General features: G+C 42.3%; 1 protein-coding gene across 3 annotated transcripts; it reads left to right on the top strand.

Moving 5' to 3' along the window:
- Nucleotides 1-341: 341 nt before the first annotated feature.
- On the top strand, nucleotides 342-13,422 carry irf2 (interferon regulatory factor 2). 3 transcript variants are annotated; one of them, XM_005944305.3, is made up of 9 exons: nucleotides 342-539; nucleotides 3,440-3,532; nucleotides 3,607-3,706; nucleotides 4,874-5,050; nucleotides 5,184-5,230; nucleotides 6,940-7,060; nucleotides 7,438-7,590; nucleotides 8,477-8,514; nucleotides 10,298-13,422. In XM_005944305.3, exons 2-9 carry the CDS (start codon nucleotides 3,446-3,448, stop codon nucleotides 10,565-10,567), a joined length of 993 nt encoding a protein of 330 aa, XP_005944367.1. In that variant the 5' UTR covers nucleotides 342-539; nucleotides 3,440-3,445; the 3' UTR covers nucleotides 10,568-13,422. The 3 variants fall into 3 exon arrangements, with proteins under 3 accessions (XP_005944367.1, XP_005944366.1, XP_005944365.1); XM_005944304.3 differs by having other exon boundaries at nucleotides 342-675; nucleotides 6,937-7,060; XM_005944303.3 differs by having other exon boundaries at nucleotides 343-539; nucleotides 6,937-7,060.
- Nucleotides 13,423-14,046: the final 624 nt, after the last annotated feature.

Here is a 14,046-nt window from a genome sequence, read left to right as displayed (position 1 = left end):
TCAGCTCAAAGATCGTTTATGTCCTAAGAATAAACGATTTGGGGGGAGGGGGAGTCATTTCCGCCGTGTTTCACCTGCTTGCACATTTAAACACGTATTTGCTACAGTTAGCTAGGACATGTATTCAGGTACTAGTCACTGAGCTATGTATATGTAGCCTAGTCGTGCAGTGATTTAATGTTGGTGTTTTGCAGTGGCGTGGCAAGGTGAATGGTAAAAAAGATAATTAAAAAACCCCAAAACACAACGGAGTGAGCCATCTTCGCTTTGGCGTGTGCGAGCGCACGCGAGACTTCACGACGCTCGAGACCGACCCAAAGCGAGAGCACGAGAGCAGGAGGGGGATTTCCAGCTCTGGCCCCCACTTCCCGAAGCGGCCGTTGTTTTGCTTTCGGTCTGAATGCAGAAACAGAAATAAACGACGACCACACTTTCCCTTTTCCACTTAAAACCTCGAACACGTTAATCTGTCCGGCTTTGGCTGTTCTTCTTATTCCGACAGCGGGACTGTGGAGCCCGAGGCCGTCCAAACCTAACAGGTAACATCTTATTTCCGCATATTAACGTCGCTGCCTTGCGCTCCCCTGGCCACACTGACTTCCTACAGGGCGACATGACGGATCCCTAGCTCAAGTGAAAGTAGTTCTGCAGTTTGTCTCCGCGTTTCATGACTCGGTATGGGATTTATTTTCACTTTTGACTTCGTTGTTTTGGGTCAGCTCGGTGGCAGGCGGTAGACACACAGGGCGCGATAAACTTCTGACTTGACCCCCGCTGCTAAAGCAGACTCGACTCCAGAACAAACACGTTACTAACGTTGGAAAGTCAGCGCTGATGTGGCTGTTTACCTGGAATTGTTAATATTTGCTAGCATCCTCCCGCTCTTTGAAGTGTACAGTGTTTATCTGTTTGTAACTGTGTGTATTTACCGTGTTATAATGTGAGTAGCAGCGGGACTGAGCCGTGAACAGTATTCAGGTCTTAGTGCGTGTTATTTACACTGAAAACACTACAAGTGTTATATTGTCTGCACTCCGTGACAGGTAACTTACCATGTTTAGCAGTATAAAAATAAATGTGCTATACACTGAAGAAATAATAATAGTAATACTATTAATAATTTAAAAAGTAGTATTGATGTTATAATATTGAATGTTATATTTTTAAATGTACAGTTGGACTATATTTGTGTAGACACCGTTATGTACACAGTGTAAATACATATTTCAACTCTTCTTGATCCAATTTTTCCGCATTATCAGCAGCAAATGTTCCTCATTGTGCAATTAGTAAAAAACAGAAGAAAGCACACATAGTGCCACGCACTATGATGACATGTTGGTCAGAAATCAGTATAGTTTGCGTCAACGGTTTAACCGCATTCATTTAACCCTAAAGTCCCGCTGTGATGATTCCCCCTTCCACCTATTAAACATCTGCTTATTGAAATGTATTCACACATGTGCTGTTCTCTCAGAGGACTTAGATGCAGTCTGTCTCTCTGAAAAACGGAGCGGAAACATAACATAGTGCTGAGTTAAGTGAATTTGGCGAATGCGTTAAAATAGATCTGGGTCTTTTTTTTCCCCTTCAATTGTCTTTCTGTTAGAAAATGTCTTCTGTCAGCGTCACATACTCTGAAATAAAACTGTAAGTTTTTACAAGTATATCTGTAGTTAAACTGCATGTCTGTGAGTGATGAAAATATTAATAAAATATTAATATCCACAGACGTAATTTAAGAACAAACAAATGCTCGTATTTGTGAATGTGAGCGTGCTGCTTTTAACGTGTGAAGTAAGCTGCGGTCAGAATTTGGGTGATAAATCAGGATGAAGAGATACCTGGGTCGTTTTTACTATATATGAACTAATGAGCTGTCTTATCTGTGAATAAATAAATAAATTTCTTGTCATGAGTCGCTAGTGTGACTGTAAGTAACCTGTGTGAATGATTTCTAACTGATGCTGTGTGTCATGTAGTCTGTTGGGAACACCTGAGACAGTTGTCTGTCTTTCCAAGACCAGCAAAGTCTGCTTTTGAAGCACACAGCACAGTTTGTTTGCACAGTGATCGGTGCAGCGCCCCCTGTTGCATCTGAGTTAAACAGCAGTGGCACATTTTATCATATGTAAACTTAATGTGCTTCATGTATGAGATAAAAACATGTAGGATTACAGTGCCTTAAAGTAAACAAGTGTAAGCCTGTGCAAACAAAAAAGGTTTTGAGTCTGTTTTTGAATGCTGCATGCACAGGTGTAACTGATCTCAGGTCAGCAGTAACTGAAGCACCCGCAGCATACTTGGATCTGCTTGTAGGAGCGTTTGCCCTGCACCTGATGGCAGCCTGACTAGGTTGTTAACAGTGAGCAAGTCAAAGATGCTTCAGGTGTGCAAACCACTGAGAGCTTAGTGCGCTGATAGGACTTTAAAGGTGAAATATCAGTTTTTGTTTGCTGAAGTCATTTGCGTTGAGATTTGGTGACACAAAGCTGTCTCTTATTGATATTTGCGTGGGTTGTTTAGTTTTCATTTTTGGGCACCAGGGGCTGTGTTGAAGTGGGACGTGGGCCCTGTGTTTTGCCCATGTGTGCCATTTGTGCTGCACTCCTTGTATCTTTTTCAGCTTGTGTTTTCTGTAGTGATATTGTGAGCTTTCACTGAGCAGACGCAGCTGAAAGGCTCAGCCTTGTTTGATATTTTGGATTTGATGCTGTGCTGTTTCACCTTGTTTAACCTGTTGGGGAAGCACTGCGCTGGCAGGGAGTGTCTGCCTGACTGGACTTTGATCAGGTTTGTGTGCAGAGATCATCACTCTGCCGTTAAATCAAATGTAGCGACATGGGTGGGCTAAAGTTTTCTGGGACGGTTATGAGCTCTGTGTTCATTTTTTCCTCTTGGTCCATTGTTGTTTCATTTCAGGTGTCGTTCTCTGGAACAGTGTGAGGCTGAGTGTAGAGCTACAAACATGAGCTGACATTTTTATTTATGAACCGTGTTTTATGGCTGCTGTTCTTTGCGAACACATTAAAGAGCCTGGCCAAGAGTTTTATCTTTACAAGCACACACAGATCTGATTCAACTGTGTTCCATACCTCACTCTGAAATGATGACTATGAATGGGGAAAAAACATCAGTGGGGGGCTGCTATGCTAATTTCCAGCTCTACTTGAGTAGCTCTGGGTGATTCATGGTTCAGAATTGTTCTTGTTTGTCGTTGGCGCGGTGCAGCCGCTCCGTTCATCCTGTGTGAAACAAGATTTTTTTAAGTGTTCTTGCACAGTGAGCATCATGGCAGATCACGTATTACAGCATTTCTGTTATTTTTTTTAAAGTTGCTACAATATGCTATAATGTGTAAAAAAACATCTTTGAATCCCAGTATCAATACCAGTGCTCACACATTCATAATAATGTTTCTGTGTGTGTGACTTCACAGACCGCAATGCCAGTAGAACGAATGAGGATGAGACCCTGGTTACAGGAACAAATCGAATCCTGTCAGATTCCAGGGCTGAAATGGCTTAACAAAGTGAGTGTTGTCACACACACACACACACACACACTGAAATTCAAGATGATGTAAACAATGTAAATTGTTTGTAGGAGAAGAGGATCTTCCAGATTCCTTGGATGCACGCTGCCCGTCATGGCTGGGACCTGGAGAAAGATGCTCCGCTCTTCATGAGATGGGCCATACACACGGGTATTGCACAGATTTAACTGCAGCCTCTGCTGCTGCTTCTCCTTTTTAGCGGTTCTCATTTTCATGCCTGCTACACACTGAAACACTTCTGTGACTAAGTTCAGAGAGTTTTGATTTATAAAATGCCTCATTTCGATATCACTGGGAGTAGTGTTCCTCTTCGTTGCTAACCCCAGTCAGTAACATTCAAAAAGGATCCAAGTTGAGCTTCACTTAAACGGAGAACAGTAACATCAGGAAATTCTTGTTTGTTTACCGTCCCTAAAATAATGAGATCCTTTTGCATTTGTTTGACTCCATATTTTTCACCTGATGTAAACACCACGTGTGCTGGCTCTGTCCTGAACAGGTTGAGTACCTGCTCTCAGGTAACTTTGTTAGGAAGCACACAGTGTCTGTGTAAGGGTAATCCCCACTGCTTTGCTACAGCAGTAAATGAGAAAACATAATCTGTGTAATCTTTGCTAGAAGGACGTTTGAAGACTGTCAGATGATGTCTCCCAATCGCTTTTTACATTTCAGTTTGGTTGGTATCTGAGAACATATGATGTAAAATGTCCAACTTTTGCTCCTTGGTGGTAAAGAACCCCTCTAAAAATTCCCAGATCCAGATCAAACGTTAATCACTGCTAAGCTGCGTAAACCCTCACCTCGGAGTAATCCTGCTAACAAACAAAGCAAACCAGTCACATGACCTCATTGGTGGATAATATTAGGGAAATTGTTACATTGTTTAAATATTTCAGGTTAATTTTTCCACTGAGAGAAATGCTACTTTATTACAGATTGAGCTAAAAGCAGCTGCAGTCTTGTTGGTGGTGCCTGTACTTGATTGCAATAGTTAGTTTGAACAATAAATGGTCTAATTGTATCATATTAAATGAGTTTATGTAATAAGACAAAGAAATATATTTTCCTTGTTTTTTCACTTTGATCTGACTTGAAGTGAACATGTCACATAATACCAGCTGCTGTAAAATTAAACAGCAAAAACTAACCAAGTAGAGTCTTTGTAGCTAATATTATAGAGTCAACAAGAGTCAGTATGCATACTGGTAACACTGGTTAGCTGAGAAATGATCGCCTCCATAGTGATGAAGCTGTTCTCTGAAATCCACCACAAAAAGACAAATTAGTGATTTTTTTTCCTTCTTGTGTCTGAATCAGGTAAATACCAGCCAGGTGTAGACCGTCCTGATCCAAAGACATGGAAGGCTAATTTTCGCTGTGCCATGAACAGCCTGCCAGACATCGAGGAGGTAAAGGACAAAAGCATCAAAAAGGGAACCAATGCCTTCAGAGTTTATAAGATGCTCTCCTCCTCAGAGAGAAATGCCAAGAAAGGTGAGCGCTGCTGCTGTCGTCATAAATTCTTTCAGTTTTATCATTCTGCCTCGAAACTCAATTGTTTCCTCATTTTTGTTGTTTGAGGTTACTGGAAACTCAGTTGAATGTTTTTTTTCTTTTTTTTTTCTAGGAAAGAAGAAGGCAGACAAGGAGAGAAAGTCCAAAGGAAATAAAGAGGTAGATAAACGTACGGGCTGGAGATCACATCACTGCTACAGTAGGATGTAGAGGAATGAAACGGCAAAGATAGAGATCCTGGAGCAGTGCTGGCGACCAGCAGCATGTTAGAACAATCATGTTTCTTCAGGATTCACTTACAGTAGTTATTTCAAACTTTAACCTGCAGCTGATAAGCAGCTTTTCCTCCTGGCTGGTTTGGTAACACGTTTGGTATGACAGAAATGGTTTACTAAGAAGTGTTGTGAGCGCTTTTTCCTGCCAAGGCAAAGAAAACACTTCTGGAAATGACACGCAGCCTTTGAGCTGGCGACCTGCCATTTTATCTTACTTTGAACAATCAACTGTTGCTCAGTTCCACACATGACAGAGAAATTTACCAGGAAAAAAAGGTGTGGTACCACACACTCACCGGAATTCTGTTCTGCCTGTCAGAAGTCCGACCGGTAACTGCTGCTTGTATCGCACTGATGAATAGGTGGATCTTGAAGCTTTACTTGGAGAAAAAATTTTTTTAAGAAAATCTGTTCAGGCATTTTTATTCTCACTTTCTGAAAGAACGAGCTTAGAACTAGGAGTCAAAAAAATCAGATATAGCAGAGCATCACAGGGTCAAGCTGTTTGCTTTGGAACAGGAAATTTGAATAAGAAAAAAAAGGAAGCCGTGCACTTGTTTAATGTGGTGGGGTTGGTTAGCTCAGTATATTTTGGCAAAATGTGTTTTTATAGCAGAATTGATGCAGATATCAGGCTGTGTCTGAGTATGCTCTCTGTCAGGGCAGCTCGTTTCTAACAAAGCTGTTTATAAATCCCTTCATTTTTTAAAGTACACATATCATCTCTTTGCTGGCTCAAGGCAGTTAGAGTTTATTAAAGTTATTATATTCCTGGTACAACCTTTGGGATTTCTGATGTGTATGAATAGATGTGATGTAGATATCTCCTTTATAGACTCAAACTCTGCAGACAGTGTTTAAAACACTGAACTGTACTCAGCGTTGTGTTGATGGTCTTTTTTCCCACCACAAATGACAATGAAGCCAACATATGCATGACAGAGCAGCCAGTACCACATACTCAGTGTGATGCAAGTTTGTATTTTGGATCAAGTTAGCTGATCAGATAAGCTTTTCCATTCAATGTATTTTTGCCAATGGCAGTGCTGGGAAACCTGCAACATGATGACATGATATGATTTTCTTGACTAGTTTCAGTAGATACAACTGGCTTTCTTCTGGCTAACATTAGTATAACCACTGATGTGGACAAATTGTTTACTAACTGTTGTGTGGAGCTTGTCTGTTTAACTGTGACTCCATTTCTAATCTCACTTTTAATGCTGGGAGCAGAGGCAAGGCACTCTGGGACTGTAGCGGAAAACCCATCCAGCATCTTTCGAACAGCAGTCAGTGTGAGATAGCTGAAAGTCAGGGAAAGGCTTATTTTCTGTTTAGACACGAGCAAAAAACCATTTAATGCTTAAAAATGTGCCCACTGTAGAATTAACTTTATATATAGTTTTTTTTAATCAGTTGTATGTCTTGGCTTATTGTTTTTTCTTCTTTCTCTGCTGTATGGTCAGGTGTTTGGCGTGTTGTCTTACCGCTTATTTTGATTACTGACGTCAGCTCTTTGTTATGGAAATAAAGTGTCTTTAGATTTTGATCGTCCATCATTTAAAAATCGTTTTTCCTTCTTGAAACCAGAAGGTCAGCTCTCCATCTCCAGACAACAGTCTTCTTGAAGCTGATGCCGGACCTGTTGACTACACCAAACATGAAACAATCAAGATGGAGTCAGTGGAGCTGACAGTGACAGACAGTGTGTCAGGTATCACACCACCGTCTCTCTCTTTTTCCATTACCTTTATCCCATTTGTGTGTGTATGTGCTACCTGTTTGCTTTTGACCTGTGCTTACAATGACTAAGCAGGTGAGTCAGGTTTGTAACACAGTGGCAGGCCTGAGGGTGTTGCATCAGAAGGAGAAATACAAGAAGCGTTCATTATGCAATAACGAAACCCTCCCTTTCTCCACTCAGTATCATTTAACTTTTTAAAGTTTGATTGTCGTCACACCAACTACAGCTTTTCACTAAGACAAGTGCTTGGAGAGGAGACATTGGTGTACTTTACTCACATATAAGGTTGTTACAGATACAAAGGATTATGAACCCACTCATCCTGACTCTTCTCTGTCCATCCTCAGTGCTCCACAGTCAAGCTGAAGACCATGTGATCACCAGTGAGCAGCTGCCGTTTGTCTGTCAAACAATCGAGGTGACCACTGAGAATGAGGAGCAGACTGTTAGCTCCTCCCACCCGTACCCGCTGCAGATCTCTCCTGTGTCTATGTGCGGCGGTAAGACGACACAACTGCACCTCGCCACATTTTGTTACAAGGAGAAACATAAATAGGTTAGTTAGAGTGGAGCAGGCTCGTAGGAGTGCCCGCTGTGTAGTTATTCAAAGGAGCTTTGACCACATAGTAACCTTTTTTAGAGCAGCGCTACGAATGCAGACACAGAGCACGCTCTGTAGAGTGAAGAGCGGTGGCATTATCTTGGTGTCAAGATCAGATCAGTTGTTTTTTCTCTCTCTTTAAATGACACTTGCTCTGTGCCTCCATCAACTTGTGAAATATTGAAACTGTGACCTGATGACCTGCTGATACCAGTCAGAGCACTGTCTTAGGTTTCAACATCCACCAGCATCTTTCCTACGCCCTACCTGTAGAGAACTAACAAGGCAAAGCTGCTCATCCAGCTGTAGAGAGGAGGAAAACCTGCTCCTGTTAAACAGATCTCTAACTGTGATTATTATGTGTGAGGCTGTGAGGTTATTGTACTTGAGCCTCACTGATTTGCCATTACTCATTTCATCAGCACCCTCTTTTCTGTGTATGTGTAGCTATCGTTTTTTTCTTCCCCCAGTCAGTCGTTCAGGCAGAGCTGCCTCTTTCAGTTTGTAGTGGACTATCAGAGTCTTCATCTTCCTTTTTCTGCTTCTTATTTCTTTCTCGTGTTTCTTAAATTGCACCATTACTTTATGAGTCAGGGTGCAAATGGACGTCATTCATGTATCCCTTGTTTTCTTGAGAACAGTACTGGCGGATGCTGGCGTAGTCAGTTTGGTTTTCTGCTGTAAATCATGGTTTTAACTGAACGTAATTTTTCTGCATGTTTTTCCCTTTGATGTGTGTGACGTAAGAGGGAGTAATAGTTGTGTGCATGTCTCTTTTTGAACAGGCAGCGACACAGAAAGTGATACAGAAAACATCAAAGAGGTTAGTATCTGATTATACGTACAGGGGAGAGAGTAATAACTGAATCATTAACCGGTCTGATTTTCAGATAAACAGGTTTTTACCTGTTTCAACCGTACGGCTTGAACAAGGCGTGTGATTGTGTGTGTGCACGTGTGCCTACTTCTCTGAGCACCGCTTTGAGTTTAAAGCTCCAGGTGAAATTTGCCTACCAGACCACAAGAGTCCTGTTATGTGTGTGCGTGTGTGTGTGTGTGCGTAATGTTCCTGTAATGTTAAGTGAGAGTGAGAAAAGGGAGGGTCTTGTCAGGAACCACTGCTTTCAAATATTAACAGTTTGATATGAAGCTGTCTTTTGTAGTCTAATCTACACACACACACACACACACACACACACACACACACACACACACACACACACACACACACACACAAATACCTACACGTGTTTTGGCTCACAATAATATGGAACCTTTTTATATAAAGTCAGACAGTTAAAGAATAAAACCGAACAAAAACAAATTAAGAAAAACTAACAGTAAAAGATTAATAACTAAACCAAACCAGCAGATTTCTGTCACAAGACTTAAGGTTTATTTTCTAATCACACGAAACAAATTTATGCTCCTTTGAGAACCAAACACATTATTTATAACAGGCGTCGTAAAATCACCTGTTTGCAGGCCTGTACGTGACAGCCACACAGTCCATATGTCTTACTTGTCATGTGCATGCGTAATCATACGCACACACTCCCAGACAGGTCACATTTTCAATGGTTTCATGTTTAACCTTTGTAGCAATAAATACAGCAGGAAACGTTGGTATTAGCAATGTCACCTCACAACAATGAGGCTCGTGGTTCAAATCCCAACTCGAGCCTTTCTGTGGGTTTGCAGCAGGTATTCCGGCTTGTTCCCACAGCCCAAAAACATGCATGCCAGGTTAAGTGCTAATTGTAATTTATGTGAGGCACAGCAAGTGCATACAATAGAGTGCTGTTTGATAAATGGTACTCTACTTCAGCCCTTCTTACTAGGTCTAAGTGCTTTCTATCAAACATTCACACTCGCATCAGATAGCAACTTGGGGTTCAGTATCTTGCCCAAGAATACTCTGACATGCAAGCTGGAGGAGCCAGGGATCAAACCACCAACCTTCCAGCTGTTAGATGACCTGCTCTGTCTCCTCAGCTACAGCAGCCCCGATATTATATGAATGTGTGACATGTAAAGCAGGCTAAGGAGCTTGGAAAGAAAAGCCTCTGGACTTCTTGAAATTGGTCAAATGGTGGAAGAGTCCCAGATTTAAGGCCTGTGGGAGTGTCCCACCAAGAGGGACATGGACCCCCTATTGATCCTCCACCTAATCACACGAACCAAGGTGTGAAAACGGGTGGAGGTCACAATGGGCCATGGTTTCAGGTGAACCTGCTGTGAAACCTAGCTCCACCCTGTCATGTGATTTCCTTTTTGGCTTGTGTGATTAGGTAGAAGATCATTAGGGGGTCCATGTCCCTCTAGGGAGGCCACTCCCACAGGGCTTAAATCTGGGACTCTCCACAATTTGACGTTCCAACTGAAGAAGCTTCTGGGATTAGAGGTGAAACGTGTTCAAGCAACTTACAGAAGTCCAGATGCTTTTCTTTCCAAGCTCCTTAGACTACGATGACCTGGGTGACTGAGAACCTTCACAGACAAACTTGTAATATAGAGCGTTGTAGGTGTTTGCCTTTTACATTATTTCTTAAATCTCCAAAAATTATCATCATATTTCTACATCACCTTCTTCTTTTGTCTTCCAGGGTATCGGTGCTGCCTGGAGGCGGGACTACAGCACATCAGTTCTCAGGATTCCCCCGTGTTCTCTTCCTGGCATGGCGACGTTTGTCAGTACAACCAAGCCCAACTTCAAGGTGACGAGCACACGAGACCCTTCCCCGCTCATCAGCTACCACACCGATGGCTGGACGCCGACCTACAACCAGAACTCTCTCGTGTCCACGCCAGGCACTCACACACATGAAGTGCGCGCGAGTGTCATTATGAAAACCTCTGACATCACTTCCTCTTGACCTAACACGTGGGAGTAGCATCACTGCATCCAGTCCATATGAAAGACAGAAAATGTTTGTTTTCTCCGTCAGAGCCATGTGGGGCCTAAAAAGGGACAAACCTCCAAAAATTAGATTTTTCCTAATATCTGTCTGGGCCAACATTTTCTCTGTTTTCTTTCCTTTCATTTGAGGAAATCATTGACTTGTGCACAAAGTGATGAGCACTTAAGGTCACTTTCTACTTCCTGCACGTCTTCCTGATGTAAAAATTAACTTCAATGTGTGGAGGACTTGCAGACCTATGTGCAGTATCAAATTTAGGAGCAAGTGCACCGTAGCATACCACTGCAAAACACCATGTGCTCAGCCATGGACACTGTGTGTCGCTGGTTGATGGTTTTCCCCGCTGCTTTGTGGTAACACTTGAGTAAACGCCAGTGAAGGAATTTCACTACTTTTACCTTTGAAAGCAAAATTAGCTTTTACTTCTCAGAAGTTCTTCAAGATTTTATTGTGTATATGAATAGGTTTGTTCTTTGTTTAAAGTCCGTTAACTCCAAGAGAGTGGAGCTGGTGTTCGAGGGCAGGATGCCTGCCAAGCACGAAGCAAAAAACAAAAATGGTAAATAAATAAATAAAAATTTAAAAAGCTAAAATATGTAGCCAAATGGGCGCCATGCCCAAGTAAAGTCTTTATGTTTGCATCATCTTATTCATCCGCTGTGTTGTGATTTTAAGATGTGCACAGTTTCCAGTCAACAGTCATTATCATGTCCTTATCTTACATAGTGTGAGCTCAAGTGTTGCCGTGAAAGGCTCTGCTGGGGACACATGGTTAGACCACTTGTGTTCATAAGCAGTGACTCAAAAATTCTTCTGTTTTGGCGAAGCAGGCGTCAATCACAGGCCTGTTTCTATCTGTGTAGAGGACGACAATCATCGTGAGGCCCTGCAGGCGTGTGTCTGTCTGTCTGTCTGTCGACCTCAGGACAAAGTACTCACCAACACACACACACACACACACACACACACACACACACACACACACACACACACACACACACACACACACACACACCTCCCTACTGGTATTAATAATGTAAATAGCTGATTCTTGTGTATGCCTGCACGCTGCTTCAGCACCTTACAGACAGCACTGTTGTGTACATGTGTGTTGGGGTGTGTGACTGTGTGTGAGAGAGAGTGGGGTGTAGGGGTGGGATAGCTGTTATTGATTGCGTGTGCCTTTTGATAGCGTAGCTGGATTCAAACTATGTGTGCTTTAGCCTGCTGCTGACACATGCAGGGAGGCAGGTAGCACTGCCACAGGAAGCATGGAGGGATGAGGAAGTGGTCGGCACTGCAAAGGTTTAAATTCCTTGTGTTGGAGGAGTTTCTTAAAGCAGACCTGTTAAGTACAAATCAAAGGAAGATTGCCCTGACGTGGTCATCTTAGAGCGACCAACCACCCATCGATCCCAGCTTTTGTTTTTATGCAGCCGATCAGAAGAAAGAGCATAAACTGAGGGGCTGCACCAAGAGAAAAGATTATTTTAATCTATGAATTAAACTATGAATCATGCCAAGTTACTCATAGAGTACAAGGATAAAAAGATGGAGCTGAACACGAGCCTATTAAGCTGAGTGAATGACCTCCTCAGCATTCCAGTGCTCAGCTCCGTCCTGTTTTCCTGTGATGCCCAACACTAGCCTGACTGCGTTAACAGTAGTCTGCACATCGTACTCCCCACAACCTGTAACACAATGACTCCGAGCTGCTGGAATGCAAAAAGTCGACAGAAGGATGAACTGCAATCCCAGCTGTTTATATCAAGTCCCGTGGAGAATCGCCAGCCCCTGACTCGCAGGCTGTGGGGAGTATGTTTTCAGTGTGCAAGATGTGTTGGCAGCTAGCAGGCTAAAGCACAGCTCAGCAGAGCTCAAGTAGGAAAACAGTAGGGAAAGTAGGAGACTTGTTATGCTTTTTATTTTCTAAACCAAACTCCTGGAGAATTTTAACACTGGACGCACATTAACGATCGTGGTGAATTTATTTATGGTTCTCGCTGAATCACAGAGCTCTGGGCTTCCTCGATAGCAAATCTTTGATGTGCCTTTATTGCCAGAGCGCCACAAACTCACAGTGACAGTCTTCAGTTCAAGGGTGACATTTAAAGCCTTTTATTACTACTTATCACTCTCTTTTTTTCCTACAGCCATAACAAACATGTCTTTTTATTTTGAACCTTGTGGGTTTTTAAAATTGTAATTTTCAGCCATTTGGTCGCAACCTTCAAAGGCAGAATAAAGATGCATAGCAGTCGCGATGAATTGTTTGAGACATGTGAATGTGCCATATTAACTGGACTGCTGTTTTTATAGTGATCTTTCCATTCTCTAGCTCCAGTTTGTCTTCTGGTCTGACATCACTTCCCTTTTTTGTATTGCCTTAACAAAAACAAAACAACAACCTGACCAGGTTTAAGTACCCAAAGTGCACTTTTCTGTCGTGTTTATTTCTGCTCTCGCAATGTCGTTACAACCAAAAAGTCAGCAATGAGTGTTGATGGCATGGTATCGGGCGTTTTGCTAATCTTTTTGTTTGTTTATTTTTATGCTTTCATGTGATTCAGAGCCACTGATAACTCAAAGCAGAGGTGTGTCTTATTCTTTTGCACTTAGCTTATTACCATAAAGGGCAACCGTGAGTTCAAACGAGAGAAAGAAAGGAAAAAAACCCAGATCATTGTTCTGCTTCTTGCAATGCAGCAAAGAGGCTTTCACCACAACCTGTCACCACTGTTTCTTGTCTGTACATTATGACTTCATGTGAATCACCATGTAAATCTGAATAAAGACTTTTTTTGTATTTATATAGGCTGTTTGGCCTCATTCACGACCTGTAAAAGAAATTTAAACTGCTGAAAGTTTATCACAAAGCTCAGAGTCCAGTTTTTACAGCTTCCCAGACACAGGCCCTGTAAATATGTATTGCTGTTAAGATAAGAGCGTCCAGTAAAAACAAAGTTCTCTGAAAGTGAGGACTTTCCTCAGTAACCAAAAAAAGGCAGAGCCAAAGTTGGCTCCGAGCTCAGCTTCTGAGATAAGAATTAAAGCTTTGCTGCTGACTTGTGCAAGTAGGGACATGCAATGACTGCATCCGAGTAACAGGCAGAGTGTGTTCTGAGTGGAAAATACTCTGTGTGTTGCGGTTTAGGCTTTTTTGTCAGAGCAGCAGATGTTTGCTTTGTTTTACACACACAGCTCATTCAGTTGAGCCAGAGCACTAACTGCCCTTTCAGTTTCAGTTGCAGTTCTCAGTTCTCATTTTACTTCCTGTTTGTTTCCGAGACCTCGCTTCATGGCCGGCCAGTCACCCTGACAACTGCTAACCACATTCCTTTATAGTAAACAGGCCTTTAGTGTTGTGTGTCCACAGGCCTTATTTCACCAGCTGCTCTGTGTCTGCACAGCTCTGCTGCTCTTGCTTTTCTTCA

The sequence above is a fragment of the Haplochromis burtoni genome, unplaced genomic scaffold, assembly GCF_018398535.1.
Source record: "Haplochromis burtoni strain Fernald_Lab_line unplaced genomic scaffold, NCSU_Asbu1 Contig_399, whole genome shotgun sequence".
Taxonomy (NCBI): Eukaryota; Metazoa; Chordata; class Actinopteri; order Cichliformes; family Cichlidae; genus Haplochromis; species Haplochromis burtoni.
This window is presented reverse-complemented; position numbering and strand designations above follow the sequence as displayed.

Coding starts and splice junctions, on each gene's coding strand:
- irf2 (XM_005944304.3), top strand. CDS start 3,446: ATGCCAGTAGAACGAATGAGGATGAGACCCTGGTTACAGGAACAAATC. Junction 3,707..4,873: donor GAGATGGGCCATACACACGG/GTATTGCACAGA, acceptor TGTCTGAATCAG/GTAAATACCAGCCAGGTGTA. Junction 5,051..5,183: donor AGAGAGAAATGCCAAGAAAG/GTGAGCGCTGCT, acceptor TTTTTTTTCTAG/GAAAGAAGAAGGCAGACAAG.